This window comes from Eurytemora carolleeae, unplaced genomic scaffold (assembly GCF_000591075.1).
Source record: "Eurytemora carolleeae unplaced genomic scaffold, Eaff_2.0 scaffold45, whole genome shotgun sequence".
NCBI lineage: Eukaryota > Metazoa > Arthropoda > Copepoda > Calanoida > Temoridae > Eurytemora > Eurytemora carolleeae.
The window spans coordinates 55,827-75,341 of NW_019396182.1; the positions used below are offsets into that span (position 1 = coordinate 55,827).

General features: G+C 32.1%; 1 protein-coding gene across 2 annotated transcripts in view; it reads right to left on the reverse strand.

Moving 5' to 3' along the window:
* The window catches only part of LOC111697440 (protein spire homolog 2), a 40,241-nt gene extending 25,713 nt beyond the window's left edge, over window positions 1–14,528 (reverse strand). Inside the window, exons 1-4 of one of the 2 annotated variants that reach the window (XM_023467463.1) lie at window positions 13,942–14,528; window positions 13,447–13,727; window positions 7,272–7,360; window positions 5,806–5,881 (exon numbers count right to left, since the gene is read on the reverse strand). In XM_023467463.1, the coding sequence (XP_023323231.1) occupies window positions 5,806–5,881; window positions 7,272–7,360; window positions 13,447–13,725 (444 nt within the window). In that variant the 5' untranslated portion in view covers window positions 13,726–13,727; window positions 13,942–14,528. The remainder of the gene's footprint in view (window positions 1–5,805; window positions 5,882–7,271; window positions 7,361–13,446; window positions 13,728–13,941) is intronic. The other variant, XM_023467464.1, reaches the window with a different exon arrangement.
* Window positions 14,529–19,515: the final 4,987 nt, after the last annotated feature.

Here is a 19,515-nt window from a genome sequence, read left to right on the forward strand (position 1 = left end):
TAGATACTGACAGATAGAGAGTTAGATACTGACAGATAAAAAGTTAGATACCGATAGATAGAGAGTTAAATACCGATAGACAGTTTAAAGATACAAATAGATTGTATGATAGCTACAGACAGATAGATAGATGCCATACTAAGCAAGAAAGGAAATAACTCTATAGATGTTGGATAGACAAATCAAAATATTTAAACAAAAACTTCCTTTGCCCGAAGCTGTAGATGAGATATGATAGCTAATGTATTTATTCAGACACTATGCTTTGAGGAAGAAATGATTGGCTTAGCCATTTAGCTCAGCTCAGATATACAAATTATTTAACTAGCTGGCAACAATTTTCTATTTTACTCTTACAAAAAAAGATGAGTAAAATTGAATCGATGCAATATATAAGATAAGATAAGATAACGTTTATTGCTAAAATAAATGTATCTGTATACAGATAGAGTTTACAATCAAAAAATTGATGATTATATTAACATATAAAATAATATAATCCAAAATGAGGTATTCAGGTATCAGCTGACTAACTGCACGTACTTCGTTAAAAAAAACTTTTTCGTGGGTTAATTTTTTCAAACTTTAACTTTAACTTTAAGAAACCATCTCAAACATGGTGATAAAATAACAGTAGATAATCTAACCCAGCAAATGTCAAACCTAAAGTATAATGATAATCTTCTGGTTTCCTGGTTTTAATATTGCATGATGCAATCATCAGGGAGGGATGGGTTGGAAGGTTAGAGTTAAGATTGTTATCTACTCCTTCAAAACCAATATTCTTGTTCTAACGTAAATTATACTTATTGTAAAGGGTGTCTCAGAAAAAATTGCTGAAAGATTTAAATGAAAGCATTTATCAGTATCTTTCTTTGGAAAGACTGAGAAGTTAGTTAAAATGAAAATGACTAATTATGATAATATAAGGTAGGTTTGAGGGGCAGTCAACGTAGTTCCAAGTGACCCGAAAAATGTGTAGTTGCAATGCACGGTGTATTCACAACAATGTCTTTCGGAAGCAACACTGAGAAATAAATCTTTTTTCCTTCTTGAAACGTGCTAAATTATGCAAATTCTCTTTAATATCTCCGCCTAGTACTCTTTATTTTTAAACCACAATTGAGGATGATCAATTTTACAGATTAAAAAAAAATATCTCCATCACTTTTGCTCGGACGAAGTTTTAAAGGGTTTCTTTATAGATAAGGTTTCCAAATCTTAAAATTTATGGTCCTGGGTAACTTTTTTTCGACAGTCACCTTTAAGGTTAGGTTAGTATGGTTGAAATAATCAAATTATAAAAAGTAGTATAATGTCTGACCCATAGAATTAATTCTGATTCCAAAGTTAAGTACACCCTGTATATATGGGTGTATCCTATCTATCCTGTGTCCTGTATCCTGTATACTGGTCACAGATCTGTCGAAAGATAAATATTACATATTCTCACATTCATCAACTTTTACTCGTCTTAATCAATCTTTATCTTAACTTTCTCATATCTACCCTTCTTATACTCCCACACCAGTCTGGAACAAGTCCAAGTCCATAAAACAATATTATCTCTGAATATTAAGCTATCTGTACATTTTTATTTACTATTTCTGTACCTTACTAGTTACATGCAATCACTTAAACGTTTGAAACTAGCATACAAATTAACTTATAGCTTATAGCCTTTTAGCCTTCGTGTCATTCTGATCTTCCAAAGCTTTCTTGTCATTTAAATAATGGGCATCGTATAAGATATCTATCTATTTATATCTATCTATCTATTTATATCTATCTATGTATAAAATTTCTTCTCTATTTATCTGCTTTTTTTCCTACGAAATCTGTATCTCAAATGTTGATATGCACTATCGCATTTAATAAATATGTGTAATATATTGAGGAATATAGATTCACAAATAAAACGGAACTTAGTGTGCTCCACTGTCAAATATAAATTAATCGACGCTGGTGTTGCTAAACAATTAAAATGGATCTATGCAGATTATTATTGGAATTAATAATTTATGCGTGGATATCAGATAAATTTATACAATACCATGGGTAGTTTAAATAATAAAAAATACAGTTATGTTCAGTTGCAGTAATTTTGTTTATTTACATAACGTTTGTATTCTTTTCCAAAACTTTAACGTGTAAATACATATCTAATGTACACATAATATCCTTTGTATGTAAAATATAACTACTTAAATTAAAAGAAATTTTAGAAAAATATGTATATATGTATATACACATTTATTGCACATACATACTACATACTTTAAACCAGTGACCATATATATATAAGTATATATGTATACACATTTATTGCACATACATACTACATACTTTAAACCAGTGACCATATATATATAAGTATATATGTATATACACATTTATTGCACATGCATACTACATACTTTAAACCAGTGACCATATATATATAAGTATATATGTATATACACATTTATTGCACATACATACTACATACTTTAAACCAGTGACCATATCTATATATAAGTATATATGTATATACACATTTATTGCACATACATACTACATACTTTAAACCAGTGACCATATATATATAAGTATATATGTATATACACATTTATTGCACATACATACTACATACTTTAAACCAGTGACCATATATATATAAGTATATATATATATACACATTTATTGCACATACATACTACATACTTTAAACCAGTGACCATATATATATAAAGTATAGGGCGCAAAATCATCACTAAGCTAGAGGGAAGTCTTAAATGTCAAAACTAATTTTCAATTTTAATTAAGCACGCGTCCAGGTGTGTAGAGTGCATATATTTACGCATTTTACAGTTCAAGGTTATGCGTCAATAATTCCCACCTTGAGAGAGATTCCTCTCAATAAAGATTAGTTGCGAGGTATACAAGGAAATAGTGGATACTAGATACCAAGGTTCTTAAACCTTAATACACATTCAAGTTTTAACTTTACCTCTGCACATTATAAAACATATAAACTAACCTTTTTTATTTCCTGTTTTTAAAAGTCCATAATGTTTTAATAATCTAAATCTTTTGAATTTGTTCCGATCGGTTCAGGTTTATTGGATCCCAACAACCACGATAAACTCAAGTAAATTGGAGACAAAATCATGACTCCTATTATTAAAGAGCTATAAAGAAGAATAAGAATATGTTTTGAATTTCTAATATTTTACCGAATAATTTTGTTTTACTCATACTTTTCTTGTATAAATCGATCGAAAAACAAAACGTCAAAAAGTAATGTCCCAGACCTTTCTCCTTCTGGCCAGTTTGCAGTTGAACAACATTAATGAAAGATGTGAAAACATAAAAGAGACGGGTACTGATTGTTTAAGAGTAAAGAGACGGGTACTGATTGTTTAAGAGTAAAGAGGCGGGTACTGATTGTTTAAGAGTAAAGAGGTGGGTACTGATTGTTTAAGTGTAAAGAGGCGAGTACTGATTGTTTAAGTGTAGAGAGGCGAGTACTGATTGTTTAAGAGTAAAGAGGTGGGTACTGATTGTTTAGGTGTAAAGAGGCGGGTACTGACTGTTTAAGTGTAGAGAGGCGAGTACTGATTGTTTAAGTCTATAGAGGCGAGTACTGATTGTTTAAGTGAAAAGAGGCGGGTACTGATTGTTTAAGTGTAAAGAGGTGGGTACTGATTGTTTAAGTGTAAAGAGGCGGGTACTGACTGTTTAAGTGTAGAGAGGCGAGTACTGATTGTTTAAGTCTATAGAGGCGAGTACTGATTGTTTAAGTGGAAAGAGGCGAGTACTGATTGTTTAAGTGTAAAGAGGCGAGTACTGATTGTTTAAATGTAGAGAGGCGGGTGCTGATTGTTTAAATGTAAAGAGGCGGGTTCTGATTGTTTAAATGTAGAGAGACGGGTACTGATTGTTTAAGTGTAAAGAGGCGAGTACTGATTGTTTAAGTGTAAAGAGGCGGGTACTGATTGTTTAAATGTAAAGAGGCGGGTACTGATTGTTTAAGTGTAAAGAGGCGGGTACTGATTGTTTAAATGTAAAGAGGTGGGTACTGATTGTTTAAGTGTAAAGAGGCGGGTACTGATGTGTAAAGAGGCGGGTACTGATTGTTTAAGTGTAGAGAAGCGAGTACTGATTGATTAAGTGTAAAGAGGTGGATACTGATTGTTTAAGTGTAGAGAGGCGGGTTCTGATTGTTTAAGTGTAAAGAGGCGAGTACTGATTGTTTAAATGTAGAGAGATAGGTGCTGATTGTTTAAGTGTGAAGATGTTAAATTAAACGAAAAAATCCAAATTTTCTATTTTATGAAACATTATGTTGGTTTGACCTTAATGGCGTTTTTATCTATAATTATAATATTTAAACGTAACAACAATACAAGACAAAATTAGTTTTGCAATTTTTTTCATTTTTTTCTCACATTGAGGTGATTTAATTAAGCTAATTTCATAATTAACACTGAACCTTGAGAGGGGAGTAAGGGGGGGGGGACATGAAGAAAATTTAAACTTTTAAACTTCGGTTTGTGTTTTTTTTTTTTTTTTTTTTGGGGGGGGGGTTGTTATTATGTAGGTTTTAGACCTTTCTTTAGAGCCAAATTTTTATTTCTACAATATGTTTCTAATGAACTAGATTTTTAATAGAACATACAGTTTGCTTCTTTTTAAAATCTTGATTTTAGAAATCAGAGTTTTAACAATCTTAAAGCCTAAAATGTTCCATATTTTAGATTATATTATTTCTTATATATATTGTTTGTTATCCTATTGAAAGGTGTGAAAATTTAACTTTTTTGTTTCACATTCTCTTATCCGATTAGACAAGTAATAGCTGGTTGATTAAACCCCTCTACTTCAAGTCTGTATCTGATCCTATTATTTAGAGTTAATGAGATTCAATGAAGCGAAGCATGCTTCAAGCTTTTAAAGATTATCTCGGCCAGTCTTTTTTGAAACTTATATTATCCATTATTCAAAGAGAGCATTTCCTAATCTTAAAGGGACTGTACGCGTAATTTCAAATGACCTTCCATGCATTCAAATAGAAAAATTTCCAATTCACAACAAAAAATCAAATGTAAATATTATATTCTGCCACTCATGGACTTGCATTGCATTCCATCAAATCATTCTCATTATTGATATTTATAGTATAGTATATATATATATAAAGTTGTAATCTCTGTTTGTCTGTTTGTTTGTCCAATCATAACTTAGGAACCCCTGGACAGATTTGCCCCAAATTTTGATTGGGGAACGCGGGAGACCCACAGGAATGTTCTTAGCTTGGGTTTGAAATTCTAAGTTGAGTGGGTCGACTTTAAAAGCGAAAAAAAAAATTCCCGGTAAAATCGTTCAAGTGCGAATATACGGCTTGAGTAACTGTTAGTAACCTTGGCAGCGCCGGGTTCCCAAGCTAATCAATAATAAACCTAGTATCATTAATCAGGATTGGAGTATTTAAGATTTAGAAAAATTTCATTTACTTCTTAAACAAAAACCTATTCATAAAACAACGAAAAAGCAAATGATTGACTAAACATATACTTCTTATAGGTTGCCAATCATGGCAACTAGAGATAACATTTATACTTGTTTTTCGAAATAGATATTTGTTTCATATTACTCATTTAAATATCGGACACGGATAAAGCAGTTTGGACAAGATAATTGTGGTATAAGTTGTGTAACATTTGTGCGTAATAACCGTTTAGAGTAAAATTCTGCTTATCACCCCACATGTGTGATGTCTTATCTGTGCAATCTGGTTTTAATTTGATTTAAGATTCTATTCACCTTGTTTTCTCGTACTGCTCGTTTTCTTCCGTTTCCTGGTAAACTGTAGGTTTTCTCGTCCACACTTCCATCGGAACTAGAATTAAAAATAGTTCAATCATTTTCATTTTAAAAAAAACACATAAAACCGTTAATGGTTATAACTAAATTATGGAGCTTCTAATGAAAATAATAATGTTTTTCAATGCTTTTAATGTTTTTAGTTTATACACTTCAATGATTAAATCCATATAAATTATTCGGTGTCGTAACACTTATAAAAAATTCCTCTTACAATAAAAATGATATTTATGCATGGTATAGATTTATTTTCGTTGATAAATCATATTTTTTTTGTAACAAAATTCTTTGTTCTAAGTGGTGAGAACAGGCTTTGTTAATGCACTAAGCGGCTAGACTACAACGCAATTAATTGCGTTATATATCATAAAAACTTTACTTTTTTCCCATTTGAATAAAAAAGGTTTGTTTCTTATTTCTTTTTACGAATACGCTATTAAAATTTAAAATTGGATCTGATGGATCATGAATTTATGCTTAAATATTGATAAAAAAATTGGGGTTGATGGTTCTTTGAAGAAAATAAATAGTTTTAAAAACTTTCTCAATTTGTAAATTTTGTATCTTTAAGCTCTACTTGAAGTAACTTTCTGTAAGTTCTGAATGTAAATAATCAATACATCACAATCATCCCTCGATTCCAGATCTCAGTTGTGCATATTTTGACCAGCATACAGTATAGATAAACTAGTACGTAGCTGTTTATACCAGGAGAAGCAGTTATTTTTAGATGTCAATTACAGAGCTGTGTACCAAGATAGAATGCTAAGATATAGAGTACACAGAACGCCGGCATTCATGATCTTGTTTACCAGGGGGGGGGGGGGGTTTTGAAACAACTAAAGCAACAAACATTTTTTGTAAGGTAAAATATATAGCAATATATAAACCTAGGAGAAACATACATCAAAAGTATATCTGTATGTACACCATATACCTGAAAATTTTATCTGTATGTAAACCATGTACCTGGGAAGTATATATGTATGTGAACCTGGTACCTGAGAAGTATATATGTATGTAAACCATGTACCTGAGAAGTATATATGTATGTGAACCTGGTACCTGAGAAGTATATCTATATGAACTAGGTACCTGAGAAGTATATAAGTATGTAAACCAGGTACCTGAAAAGTATATATGTATATGAACCTGGTACCTGAAAAGTATATCTGTATATAAACCAGGTATCAAAGAAGTATATATGTATGTAAACCAGGTACCTGGGAAGTATATATGTATGTGAACCTGGTACCTGAGAAGTATTTCTGTATATGAACCAGGTACCTGAGAAGTATACCACCTGGTACCTGAGAAGTATATCTTTATATGAACCAGGTTCCTGTGAAGTATATCTGTATATGAACCAGCTACTTGAGAAGAATATATGTACATGAACCAGGTACCTGAGAAGTATATCCGAGGTTGAGGTAACGAGATGAAGAAGAGGGTTTGACACCAGGTTCTCCAAGAGACGGGATAAGCAAACCAAACTCTAAAATTAAAGAAATAAATGAAGAGACAGAAACCTAATCAAGTATAAGACAAGGTTTAATGAAGCAATATGTGAAGACCAAAAAGAAAATAAATATAAAACAACGATTAAAAAGAAAAAAATATATGGAATTTAATGAACAAAAGATTGACTAAATGTCCAAAATACAGATTGCATCGAAAACCCAAAAAACATATATACACATTTCAAGTTTTTTAGGAATCATAAAGACTAATTTTGGAGAGAAGAAAAATTTACTCATTAACATTTTAATACAAGTATAAAAGGTTACGAGCATTTAGTCGCTAAAGGATCGATAGTACTGTAAATATCGTAAATAGACAAATATTTGAAGTTTGTCCTCTGCATACCATTAACACTTTCTTGCAGACGGTGTTAAGAAGGTATTTAAGTGCCAGGAATTTAAGTGTTTAAGAAAACATTTTCTATATATTTTTCCCGTCATTATTAGTACGAGAATACTGATGTTTATAACAAGGACCTTTCCGTTTTATGTAAAGGAATTGAGTCTTTGCCACAAACTATGATTTTCTAATTCGTATATCTTTGCAACCCAATGTCGTGAACCTTAGAATTCTGAATTCTGAAACTATGAATTCTGATAGATAAAGTAATCTAAGTTTGAAATATCACAAATTTACAATAACAGGTTGCAAAGATATAGGGGTTGAAAAATTTGAGTATGTGACAAAGACTCATTTTCTTTTAAAGAAAACATAGAAACAGATGCTGTTAAAATTTATGATGCATTTTATCGTTTTCATTCCGTCCTTTATCCAATATTCTCTTCCGCTCCCTCGCTATTTATGATGAAAAATATTAGTACAATAGAACACCAAGGATGAAAAAAGGTAAATATTTCCCTTTCTCAGCCTAATGCATAATACCTGAAAACACCTGTTTTGGGCTTGTTTACTTATATACCGACTTCAAAACGTTGTTAGTCACAATACAAATACGGAATATATTATAGAGCTGGCAGAGCTGGCAACTTTTGTATGAACGGAAATGGTTTAATCAGACTCAAATGAGAAAATGCCATTTTCTCCTGGGTGGGTTAAATTTGGAGAATTGCATAAAGTGAGAAATCTGTTAATCCCCGCGAAAATAGAATTAGTTCAACTAATTCTAATCTTTTAAAATCAGTTCCTTCAATTCAAAAGTTCCCGACTTAGGGGTTTAAACATGTAAGCTATAAACAGACAATCAATAATAGACAGTCAAAAAAACTTTACGTTTTTTTTGACTGTGTACTTATCAATCCTTTACTGCTTTCATCGCTTCTCAAAATAATATGTTCAAATATTTAACCACAACTTCGTTTCTATATCATAAAAAGTCTTAAAGGGAGTGTTGGCAACTTGGCAAAATATTATCGGTGGTGATCGCTACTAATCTTACTTCTATCTGTTGCGTTTATAAGGAGAAAATTGTTAAAAACGACTCATATCGAAGAACGTTGCGTCCATACAAATTCGGAAAGTTACAGCATTCTACTCGGGTCGTAAAAAATCAATTTAATTCCAAACACATAATTCAGATATTACAACCTATTATCATCGATAATACGCATTCGTATATGATTGATATTTCATAATATTTTTGATTTTTTTAAAATTAATATTTCGCTTACAACTTGTTTTCACGGCTGGCGCTGGATTTTTCTAACATTCCTGGAAAATATGAAAATGTCGTCTTCATTATCAAACCGAAATAAATGTTTTCAAAAGAAACTCTCAAATCATAAAAAATCAGAATGTTTTGAAGGAGAATTTTGAAAGGTAAAAGTTTTAATTGTTAATATGGCATATGATGCAAATCTTTGTAACAAAAATAATCTGATAAGATAAATTGTATCAAATTACAACACCATATATACATTTATAGAGTGTAACACTTGTCAAAAAAATCAATGATTTACGCAGAGAAAAGGTAGAAAAAAGCTAAACAAAGGGACGTTTATTGATTCTATTTTGTTCTAGAACCTTGAAAGTTCGTTCTACTCCAGTAGTAACGTGGCTACATGACTCATCCTGCTTTCCTTATAGAACTGAATACAAATATTTACAAACCTAGACCAAGTTTGTTAAAAAACCATTTTTTATTAAATATGTTTGATACGATGAGAAAATTCGGAAAGTTATCGTTTTTTAAAAGACTGAAAGGTTTTAAAATAAAGAACGATAAAAGAACGGTAAAATTGTCCCTTCATAACAAAAGAGATTTATATTGCCAATATATTTTTATTCTATTAATTAAATGCAAAGCTGAACTTGCAAGGTTAGTCCAAGGACTAATTACAGTTAATCAATTCTTTGTTTATCTATTGTAATCTTCATCAAGGAAACTGAACCCATCTCAGGGCTTTTTAGAACTAATCAACTCCCCACCTTGTAAAAATCTTTATTATACTATTCTATTCAGATCTCTTACGTTACCAAAATAACTATTGATCATTTTCCAGATAATTTTCTCTCAATAGATTACCCCTTCCTTTGCATGGACATTTATTCAAACTTCCCCCTGCCATGAATTGTGCAATAAAGAAGCCACTCCCATAGAAAATTCAAAAAGTATTGGTTTCATGTTCCTGGTTTACAGGATATACGTCTCTTCAAATCACAAATCTTCTTCCGGAATAAACCGGAACTACGTACAAGGGAGAGGAGATTAGCGAAATTGTATAAGAGTTGAGTAAGGAACTAATAAAGGGTTAATTAAGGAAGTTATAAAGGGGTTGTCAAGAGAATTATAAAAGGTTGATCAAGAGAATTATAAAGAGTTGATCAAGAGAATTATAAAGGGTTGATCAAGAGAATTTAAAGGGATGATCAAGAGAATTATAAAGGGTTGATCAAGAGAATTATAAAGGGTTGATCAAGAGAATTATAAAGGGATGATAAAGAGAATTTAAAGGGATGATCAAGAGAATTATAAAGGGTTGATCAAGAGAATTATAAAGGGTTGATNGGGGGGGGGGGGGGCATACAAAAGTGAAAAGTTTGAACTGAGTGGAGGAGGGGGAAGTGGGTGTATAGAGTATTGTTTAAATACCAATCTCTGCACCCACATAAATTCAGAGAAAACATAAACTCGTATTTTCATACTCGTAAACATTCTTTACCAAACCAAATATTAAAATTGAGCAATTTTAACTTTAAAAACGAGAAATTAAGATTTATTGTTATTGATTTTGAAGAGTTAATATTCTTCTCTACTCATATATCTGCGTAACTGAGAATTTATCTCTGTGTATTTGCGTAAACCAAGAATCGTGACAGGTCCCAAGGCAATGATTCCCGAGGGTGCTTTGGGGTCTCCGATTTTTTATTTCTTTGACCTTCTAACACTTCGACTGATATAGTTTCACTCCGATCCTTCCCACCCCCTCTCCCCTTTACAATGTTAGCCCCTAAACCCCGGAACACGTTTAATGTTCGTTTTATTCATATTTCATCCTATCTACCCTTCCAAAAAGTTCTTTACTTAAAAAAAATCACAATTTACAACCACAGAACGTGTATCGTATCTTTTTATTTTGGTATAAAAATGTAAATTACAGAACTCACAAAGTTAGTATTCTTACTTGATCAGAATTTAAAAAATTATAGTAGAGTTTTATTTTGATCTAAGCCCTGCTCCTTGGACACCCTGCCTTGCACAAAGTTCCATTCTCCTCCTCCTGACTAAAGAAACGGGATTAAACCATTTTTTGTGGTTTATCCCCTGGAACCATATAGAGCCCGACGTAAAGAATGTGTCACATGGAACCCGCCATTGTTATTATTTTTATTGTCATCATCCGTGACCATGTTTTTATAATAATCTAAAGTGAAAACTAGATCTTTTACAATTCCAAACCATGCATGGTGTCTAAAAAATACCAACTCCTAAATAGTATGATGAACCATACAAGTGCTTAGACTTTGTTCTTTAACTGCAACACCTCATATTTTATTTACTTCCAAGGTTTATAAAAAACACTGGTCTTTAAAGACCTAGAACAGTTTGTTCTGCTGCATGTTGCATGCTGATTTACCATTTATGAACATATCGCACTAGGTGTATATAATCGGTTCAATTTTTGTACTTTCATAAGTGAATTAAATAAAGGTAATCTACATATTCATATTTGAATAACTTTTGTCTTGAAACAATATGCATTAAGGCTCAATGCTCAAGTATGCATGCAAGATAAATTCGCTGCACCAAGTGCTTCTGTATTTTTAAGTGTGGACTCTTAAATTCCTTAAATTTTTTGCCTAATTTAGAATATATTGCACATAAAGACTTAAATTTGCTTATTTTTACACTACAATATGCAATTTTCCAAAGTTTGCAAAATAAAAAGGAATAATTTGAGTTTGTAAATACAGGGTTAGTCGGTCAGAACGGGCATCATAATAACGTGTTAGATAGAAAGATAGAAATATTCTTAATAGATATATTAACAGATAGACAAAAGTTTACTTTATAAAATACACAAATTAAAACCCCTCTCTAACAACTTTGATTAGATGGATACAGTCTGAAATACAATAGCAAAGAATTAAGGAGCTATATATGCGAGCAAAGGTTAGCAGTGCAGAGTCCATCAAATTCACACCACATGTATTTTCTTATAAAAACATTGCATGATTCAAGCCATATCAAGCATGTACAATTGGGTGTCCGTATGAGTAAAAATAAACTGCATTTAATAAGACAAACCGTTAACATTATATATTCTAAAAGTTTAATAAATCATAAAGGGAGGTTTATACGTGCATATTGCACAAAAAATTTAATTTCCCATTTTCTGCATTTAAGATGCAGGCAGGTTGAAGGCTGAAAGGGGGAGATGGCGTTGCATGTTGTAAATCAGGCATACAAATAATTTTTCCATTTTTAGATTATTTAAATATATCCAAATGCAATACATTGTTTGGAAATATTTGAATTGAATCAACGTTTTCTTGAATTATAAAGCTTGCATTATTCTTGGTATAAAAACTATACAGGGAACACGGTAAACATATGAATACTAGCCTTAGAGGGCGCTTCGCGCCCATCTTCTAAATTAATTGTGAACATGTTCTCTTTGTGTACATCGTAAAACAAAACAAAAATAATTCGCAGATTTTAAAAAAAAATTCCGTGGATTTTCAAAATTTTCAAAAATTTAATGAAGATCGAATTTTGATGGAGAAAAATATTTGAAATTTTAATCATTCATAAACCTTCCCTGGGGTCCCTAGATGTCCCACAAAAAATTTGGGCCCGATCAGCCGTTTTGACGTTTATTGGATACAAACAAACAAACAAACACCAAAACAGACAAACAGACAGACAAGCCAAATTTATATATAGATAATGACGACTTGTCTATAAATCTTAAAATCAATGAACAATGAAGTGTTTTGTCAACTAAATATTTCACAACAAATATGTATTTTCTTTGAAGGAAATATTAAAGAATGAAGATTAAAACTATTTCAGATATATTCAATCAATTGTAGTTTTTAAAAATATTAAAGACACTAAATAGCATTTTAAATATTTCCCGCTATAAATCTTTTATTCTAAGTATAATATAGGTTTTTAAAATATTATAGACACTAAATAGCACTTTAAATATATCCCGCTATAAATCTTTTATTCTAAGTATAATATAGGTTTTTAAAATCTCATTTTTAATTCTCCAATAAGTTAACTTTGCCACCGAAATATTAAATTCTTTACTTTGTAAACTATTAAACAGGAACAATTTATTATTTCGCAGGTTTCTATGAAATTGCAGTCTCTGTTTGTTTGACTGTATGTCTGATCAGAACTCATGAATCCCTTGACCGATTTGCCTCAAATGTTGATTGGGTAACCCAGTAGAGGCACAGGAGTTTTCTAAGTTAGGCTGAATAAAGTTTTAACTTGACGGTTTTGACTTTTAGAGAGAAAGTTCAGTTTCCAGTCAAATCTGGGTTCCCAAGCTAGTAAAATATATATAATTCATACAGATAAACATATGTTTCAAATAGTAAAAAGAGTATTGTTCAGATAAATGAATTAGAGACCAGACGTTTACTGACCTGATGAATAATTGCCCAGGCGTGTTCTTCAGAGATTGGAGCAGAGAAGCTTTTTAATATTTGTTCTAAACTCAAGCAACCTTGCTTATCCAGAGCACAGGCACTCCATTCAGCAGATACAACAAACTGTCTCGTGGTGGGATCTATCATTCTACTTTTAGACTCCGCCATTTTAATTCTATTCTCCACCATGGTCTTCTTAGTGTCCGCCAAATTGTCGGCAGTTATTAAGCATCTGCCGCCCAGCCTGTGGCTGGTAGGCGGGGGAGACTGGGCCATTCCTGTTCAATTCAAACCAGTTAGATTAGAATTCATGTTTGGAATTTTTAAAATGTGTCAACATTTTTTTAATCAAAAATATGGCTTATAAATAATGGACAGAAAGAATTTGCATTTAAATTTTGAATTTTTGAAATTTTTTGTGTCTTTGATGTCGGTTTCTCCGAAAATATAAAAGTCTTGGTGAAAGATTATCATATTACTATAAAGGTTTGCCTAAGTTTTCATATTTCTGTTATCAAGTTAATTCCACGGGAATTATCCCGGGGGGTTATATTGAAATCATTCTTTAATTAACCACTCTCTTGCACCACCTTGTTTTTATGATACGCAATCTGCGTAAGATTTGAACCTGACGCACTACTTTGGTTAGATCAGCAATGACGTTTATCATACAACATAACACTGTTGTGCAAAAATCATAATATATAGATAAATATGAGTATTAGTTGGTGACAATCCAATATATTCAACTATCATATATTTCTTTTTTCTAGTTCACAAAAAAGAATAATTTTATGAATCAATTCAGTTTTCCACTAGAGGGGGGCGCGAGTTTGTGTTACACAAATACTGCCTGAACCGTCTTCACTATGTTGCTACCAACAGAAAGGCCTACTATCGACTGACTGACTGACTGCAGATTGCAAGTGCCTCTCTTAGTTCTAACCTTGTCCGCATCAGAGGTTGGTGGCGCTACTGTGAAACCAATCTATCCGTTGATAAACTGAATACCTTTTTGTTTTTGTTTTTTGATTTTTCCTTCCCATTTTTTTATGTTTTACAATTCAAAACTTTGAAGGAATCTGTAAATGTAATTTTTCCGAAGGGAGAAATTTCAGAAACTCTTTTAACAAGTTTGAAAGGTTTAAGATTTTCAAACTAAGGATTTACAAAGATCATTATTTTTGCAAAAAAATAGTTTACTTACAGTCTGATTATTATTAGAGGAGAGAAAGAAATTCAATTGAATATTTTAACACTGGGGGAAAGAATAGCGGAAAATATATGTAATGTTTTATATCAATGGTTAAACCTATTTCGTCCTGAAAAGAGTAAATTAAGTTTATTGTTAATAATTATATCAAAAGTTGAGAATATGAGCAAAATAATCTGTTGACATCAACAGCAAAGACATGGGAGACGATTTTTGGACATTTCAAAAATATTTTATTATCAAATTTGAATAGGGTGTAGAAATATTTAGATAAAAAGTCTTATTTTTTTTTAAATTTTAAATTAAATTATGCATTTTAAAATTATTGAGTACATATCATATAAAGAAATATTCTATTATACTTCTTATCATCATATTTTCCTTTTCTTCTTTTGTTGACTGTCCCTTCTTGCAATTTTGGAAAAAAAATATTTTTTTTTAAACTTAAAGAAGTGCTGGCTTTCTTCTTCTATCTTAAGCCTTTTATTTTCCATGTTTTCGGCTTCAAAGGAATTTTCTAATCCCTATATCTTTACAACCCAATATTGTAGACATTTGATATTTCAAACTTTGAATTCTGTCATGGATCAAATAATCTAAGTTTGAAATATCAAAGGTTTTAACCATCAGGTTGTGAAGATATTAAAGTTAAAAATTTGAGTTTGTTGCAAAAACTCAGTTCCTTTACATCTTTTAAAGAGTTAAAAAAAACTTTTTATCTCATCGTCAATTTTTTTTAAATAGATTTTTCTTTACTAAATTCCATCTAAATTTCAGAGTACTTGCAATGAACTTTAAAAAGTCATTAATAAAAAACACTTATAGCGATGGTTAATCGATGAAAAAGTTTCCAGAAAATACTTTTAAATGCATAATTAATTCAAAACTATATTCTGATTGATTTTAATTGAAATATAGATAGGTATATTTCGAAAACATTTAAACTAATATAACTTCACAGTTTACACTTTAAAATGTACATTTTGCTTTGTACATTACATTTATAAATAATAAAAACAGTTTGAATTTCAGTTTAGGTTTCTCAATAAGAAAAGAAATGCGGAACTAACTATCTTGTGAAATCTTCAAACATGAAATTAATTGATTTATAAATATATTTGTATAGATAAACATGATGTATGATAGAGGTGTGAAAGGGGAGGGGGTTATGGTCGGTTTCATTATATATATATATCACATTATGACAGACATGCCACTCTTTAAATGGAGGGTCACTTGAAATTACGCATGTATTCCATTTAAGTATAATTACATCTTATAGAAAAAAAAAAAAATAAAAAATCTCACTTTTGCCCATAAATAAAAAGTTTCATTAAAAAAGCTTTAATTAATACTGCCTTCAGTGTAAATATATATTTGATATTATAATTTATTATACAATATGTATCAATCCTATGAAAATAAAGATATTTTTTAAGAAACGTTTCCATCTATATTTTTCATCCCTTGAAGCTTACACCACAGTATTAAGAGGGATTGTCTGATTTTGTGCCCCCCCCCTCCCTTCCTTAAGNGACCAATGATCATTTCACATAGACTCTATGCCTTTCACTTTACAAACGATGATTTTCCGTTATAACTATAAATCAAATGATGTTTTTATTCACCTAATTCATTTTATAAAGTTTATTTAACAGATTTAAAAAATTCGAAATTGAAATGGATAGTCTAGGGCAAGGTACTAATGTAAGGAAAGTTAATTGCGGTCGCGTATACTCTGCGTAGTGCGTACATATTGAAACCAGTTCTCTCTGGGAGGACTTTGTAAACAAGAATAGATGCATCAGTGTTTGTTTAGTATCCGAGGAGGTTGAAAGCATGAAATTTTAAGATCTAAATATTTTTTCAGTGATTAAAGATTAAAGATTTCATAAAGTTTTACAATTATCTCAAAGAAATTTTACCACATATTAGTTTTTTTGATTCTTAGAATGCCAGTGTACACGTTCACATCCTGGTATTGATTTATCTGTGCTAGGAAAACAGGCATCATATAGTTTCCGATTTTTTCCGTGGTTTTATCGGGAAATATTGAACACGTAGTGTCCTGACAAAATCCAAACATAGGATTCACAATATTGGATGGAGGATTCAGGCCAGGCGCGGGTTAAGCTCAGGTGGAATGGTTTTAATAAGGGGTTTCAGGGTCTGCTCTGGTTTAGGTTCGCTGTTTTGTTCAGGTTCAGGATCAGATTCAGGATCAAGTTCAGGATCAGGTTCAGGATCAGGTTCAGGATCAGGTTCAGGATCAAGTTCAGGATCAAGTTCATTTTCACCGTCCAACTGAGGTATAAAGGAGGAGGGTGTAAAAGAAGTGAAAGGTTCTTACAAGAGGATTTGAGTACTTTGTATCATTGCAACGGCGCCTTAACCCTTTCCTGCAGATTCTCTCCTCCATCAAGGGGGTTTTCACAGTCAGGGCTGGATTTCTTTCATTCTCTTGAGGGGACTCTGATTTCTGCAGTTGTGACTCATCAACCACCTGGCGGGGTCCAGCTACCTGCAGTTGGGACCTACAGGGTGTCCCACGAAACATGACAGTATGCAGGACGACTTGAATGTCGTCTTGATTTTTGATATTATTTGCTGCGTTTATTTGTCAACCTAATTTTAGAAGTAAATTTCTAGAGATAATAATCACAAAATTTCCCTTGTCCTGCCATTTCCAAAATGTGGTCTGCCTTTTTTGTGCTTTCAATATTGCCCGAGATATGAAGAATTTCGTTCAGATTTCGACAATTTTGCTTTTATTTAACAAAATTGAAATCTGAACCAACCTCTTTATATCTCCGGTAATATTGAAAGCACAAAAAACGCAGACCACTTTTTGGAAATGCCAGGGCTAGGAGAATTTATGTGATAATTGTTTCAAGAATCATACATGTTAAAGTAGATAGAAGACTAAATGTCACAAATAAATTCAAATACCAAAGACGACTTTCAAGTCGTCTTGCTATTGTCATGTTTCGTGGGACACCCTGTATCGTGCACCTTGGGGGGTCCAGCTACCTGCGGTTGAGACCTCTCATCTACCTGGCGGGGTCCAGCTACCTTCGGTTGGGACTTCTCACACACCTTGGGGGGTCCAGCTACCTGCGGTTTGGAACTCTCATCCACTTGGCGGGGTCTAGCTACCTGCAGATGGGACCTCTCACGCACCTGGGAGGGTCCTGCAGCCTGTAAGGGGGACCTCACATCCTTTAGAGTATTTCTCGCCCCTCCAAAACTTCGCCATCTTCTGCTCCTAGTCCTGGTTTTCTAATGCTTGGATCCAGGAAGGCGAGAAAAAGAAAAAACTCGTCCCCATCCCTTGTCCATAGAATAAGCTTCAAATCCAGGCCAGCGTTTACACCAACATTGCATAACTCTTGGAGCTGGTGAATGGTCTTCATTGTGTTGGAAGTAAATTTCCCGCCATACCTCAGCTGGTCAGCTGAATTTCTAGTATTGGAGACAGAAAGCGAGAGGTGTTGTCGGCAGCAGGTTAGGGTATACACTTAAGCATTGAATTTTGAAAATTTTGATAATTCACATAATAGTTTTTTTTGACCAGAATATTTCATAGATTATTTTTGTGAAAATGGATTCCATGTCAGGCTGTGACATCCGTCTTGTGTTTACTTTTTCGCCCAAATACAGTACACTGCAGTACAAAAAATGTGTACACCTCTGAAATAACTTTCCTTACATTAGTACCTTGGTCTTGGGAACATACTGTACTAACGTACTCTACTCCATACAATTTGTGAACATTTACATGATATGTACACTTTGACCTCCCTTTCAGGCTGAAAGGGACTGACAAAATCCATACCAAGGGATTGTCTAAATTCCACTCTAATATATATTCTATTCTCTTTAGTATCATTGGTGGAAGTTCATTTGACGTAATACGGACACTTAAAACATGATATCAATTATATCTATTAAAAATGCAAAATAAAAAAGTATAATGGGAGCAAACCTAAGATTCTCAGGTTTTTGTGGGATATAATCGTTTTCAGATTGTTTGCATATTTGCTGAATATAATCTATTTAAACCTACTACTTATATACAAAATTTCATATATATAGATTTTCTTTAATTTTGACACAGTTTCATATTAATTTATCGAGAAAGGAACATCAGATAGATGTCTTTAATGTATCATTCAACGCCTGAGATTCTCAGGTTTCATTCTATAACCCCTTTTATTTTTCCTTTACAGTCCCTTTCAGATAATTCGAAATTTTCAAGGCCAGTTAAAATAAAAAAAAAACTAGACCTCTAAACTTTATTGTTAGGGATGCAATGTCAGAAAAATGTTGAAAAATACTTATTTTACTTTTGACAAATATTAAAACTTATGTGACACATGTTAATTCAACCATTTTTCGAGGATTTTCAATTACATATATTTCAGATCTGTACCTTAATTAATAAAAAAAGTTAGTGACTTTTTAGTAACGCCGACCAGCCTTTTGACCCCCTCCACCCTAGCCTGTACATCAAAAATAATTTTTTTTTGAAAAATTCGTTTAAAACTATGAAGTTGAAAAAGTGAAGAAGTTTGAGCGTTCTAGTGTAAGCCGTTTTTAAGTTAAAACGAAAAACCACAGGGGCACCCTCCTATCGCTATAGGGTTAATTTGGGCGTCAAACATTTAAATTTGAATCAGTGGTTCAAATTTGAACCGACAGCAGGTAGTTCAGCGACGTATCTCAAATTCTTTAAATTATGTAATAGAAAAGTTATTCACGATAATAGGCATAATCTGTAATCTGCCACCCCTCCCTCTCCCTCCTCCCCTCCTCAAATTACCTACTTTGTGTTAGATAATTCATATTTTGCT